The 2,799-nt window shown below is 42.2% G+C and overlaps 1 protein-coding gene across 1 annotated transcript; it reads left to right on the top strand.

Annotated features, from left to right (window-relative positions):
- Window positions 1-613: 613 nt before the first annotated feature.
- LOC104957872 (transcription initiation factor IIB-like) lies at window positions 614-2,317 on the top strand (the record flags this gene model as incomplete). The annotated part of the gene is made up of 2 exons (XM_010785544.1): window positions 614-781; window positions 1,902-2,317. Coding segments are annotated over 2 exons (324 nt in total), but the record flags the coding sequence as incomplete, so codon positions are not given.
- Between the last annotated feature and the right edge of the window lie 482 nt (window positions 2,318-2,799).

Below are 2,799 nucleotides of genomic sequence, written 5' to 3'. Positions count from 1 at the left end.
AGGCATTACATTTGCACTGGCATACTGCCATGTGAGAGAAAACTCCAGGCATTAGGCCCCAGATTCTAAAGGGTGATAGTCCCCAAACGGTCTCAGGGAGCGTTTGTAAATAGTCACTCCGAATCATTCACAAACTGGACCATTTGTAAATATTGAGTGCTGTTGGAACGTACCATTCAGAGCGGCACTGTGAAAGCTACTTTTTTGCTAAACCATTCATGACTTACAATATACCTATAGGAAAATGCTCATTTGTTAGTTCATGTAGAAATGGAGCGCTCTGTTTCTTCAAACAACAATGCTCTAAATGTAGTTTCAAGTGTCAGTTTGAAAAAAACAAAACACTATAGACCTATGACAACAAACCCACCCTAAGCCTATAGCAGCACAGCAAGGGGCTGCTTACAGGCAGGCCTGAGCCAGCTCTCTCTCTCAAAGCTTTTGAAAATCAGTCGACATTTTATCAGATTCTTTAGTGAGTGTTGGCCACAGTGATGCAGAACCTTCGGTGTCATTATCAGTCATCGTCCGTGGCACCAGAGTGTAACCACTTCCTCAAAGCTATTATGGTCCCTCTTGAAATAAGACTACAAATTGTGAGTTTTACTGATGAACATCCACTGTTCGCCCACAGGGAACCGGCTCCGCTAGTTTCGATGAGTTCGGTAACTCCAAGTACCAGAACCGGCGGACCATGAGCAGCTCGGACCGGGCCATGCTCAACGCCTTCAAAGAGATCACCACCATGGCCGACCGCATCAACCTGCCAAGGAACATCATAGTAAGTTCCAACCTAACTCTGAGTCTCTAATGTGCTGAAGCAGGTGTGGTTAACCAGTCGAATACAACAAGCTGCTCCACTTTAAGGAGCCATGTCACACTAAACGCACGAGAGACAGCAAAGAGAAAGGAAAACCACGCACGTGTGGGCAAGAGAACAATAGAAATGAAACTGGACTATATATATGCTTATTATGTAACCATGTCATTATTTGGAAAAGGAAACTAAACAGCAGAAGTTTGAACGAGTGGGTTGAGTATCCCTTGGTGTCTCCTGAATAAAGAGGCTGTACAACGTGTGCAGTTCTGTTCTAATTAAATGAAATGAATTCCATTGAAATATAGTGGAGATGTAACTAGCGGAGGCAAAGGTTAGCCTTATTTGTACTTGGTCATCATGACTCATTTTCTAATAGTTAAACATCAGGATAAGATAGTGTTCTATTTATTTGACATAGATGGTCATCATTAGCTTTTCAGAAACACTTTATTTTGAGTTTGAAGATAAACACTACTTTGTGGCAATCTTTGTTTTTTGGAGCTCGTTGTCATTTCCTGTTTCACTTTATCTGAATGTCACAGTTCCCCTCACTCAGCCAACGAATTTGGTGACGCCCTTTTTTTCGGCCTGAAGAGAGGGATACTGCACACCCAGGCCGTTCTGATCCTTCCTCCACGTTATGTACATGTAGACATAATCTCAGCACATAACGTCAGTCGGAAACTCTTCCGGCACTTTAGATAATTTGTTTTGCTCTTGTAACATTTAGTAATAATGGTGATTTTGAGCTTTCCGAAACCTAGCTGGACAGTTAATATTAAAGGAGAATTTCCTTTCCAAAGTCATGTGCATCAAGGCAGATTTTAATTATATTTGTGTAAAGGTTTATGCTTATGCAAAAACAATAACAGCTTTTAATTGTTGTTTTTTATCAAAACCCGCTTCATACAAGTTTGTTTAACCTGGTATATATTGTTTTATTTCTATGTGGTTTGGAACTCTCAGGTTTCTGCCAATCAGTTTAAAAGTAGAGCCCTAATAAAGATGTAGCTTTTAAACATGTGATTGAAGTTTTGATTAAGAACATGCAGCTAATGTAAATGATGGGTTTGCCCTGCAGGACAGAACCAACAACCTGTTTAAGCAGGTCTATGAACAGAAGAGCCTGAAGGGCCGAGCCAACGATGCCATCGCCTCCGCCTGCCTCTACATCGCCTGCAGACAGGAAGGAGTACCAAGGACGTTCAAAGGTCAGGACAGGTTTACTCTCTCGTAAGAACCAAGCGTGGAGCTGCTCAGAGGAGGACGCCATTCATGTTTACATACCAGTGTTTCCCCTAGGATGGAGTCATAGCAGCGGTGCTAAGGCACGCGGGCCCAGCAAAATGTGAGCGCGGCGCGCGTGGACATTTTAAGTGTGTGCGCGTGCGAAGTGCTTCCCGCCATTATGTTTCTATTTGTCTGCCAGCACAAGAAAGACACATACATCATTAAAGGCTTCAAATGTATTCAGTATTGTATGAACATAATTGGTGGTTGGACATCACATCCTCTAGGGGGGTCCGGGGGTATGCCCCCCCGGGAAGATTTGTTTTTACATTTTAATATAAAATGCTTCAATCTGGTGCACTTTGAGCACACAATGACTAGAGACTAGATCTAACTCTAAACACCCATATGAAAAAGATCGTTTTACATTTTAATAATCAAATAATTGAACATACCAATAAACTACCATAGCCAATAACACATATGTAACTTATTTTATTTTTGTTGTTTTCATTTACATCACTTTCATCAGGCAATTTTTTAGTTTAATATCAGGTGTCAAAAGAGCATGGCACCTAGTAATGAATGTGCCAAATGTCTCCACTTCGTTCCACTGCCCCAGTGACTTGAATATCTTGGGTTCTGCCACCCTTCATGCAGATCTAGATCCCTCCGCTTCGCGTCGGGCTCCTGATCAGCCTGTCGGGTGTTCTTTTCCCCATAATGACCGCGTCGCTGCACATTATCCC

The sequence above is a fragment of the Notothenia coriiceps genome, unplaced genomic scaffold, assembly GCF_000735185.1.
Source record: "Notothenia coriiceps isolate Sejong01 unplaced genomic scaffold, NC01 NC01_scaffold00027919, whole genome shotgun sequence".
NCBI classification, from domain to species: Eukaryota; Metazoa; Chordata; class Actinopteri; order Perciformes; family Nototheniidae; genus Notothenia; species Notothenia coriiceps.
The sequence above is the reverse complement of the archived record's forward strand: the minus strand, read 5'-3'. Positions and strand labels throughout refer to the sequence as shown.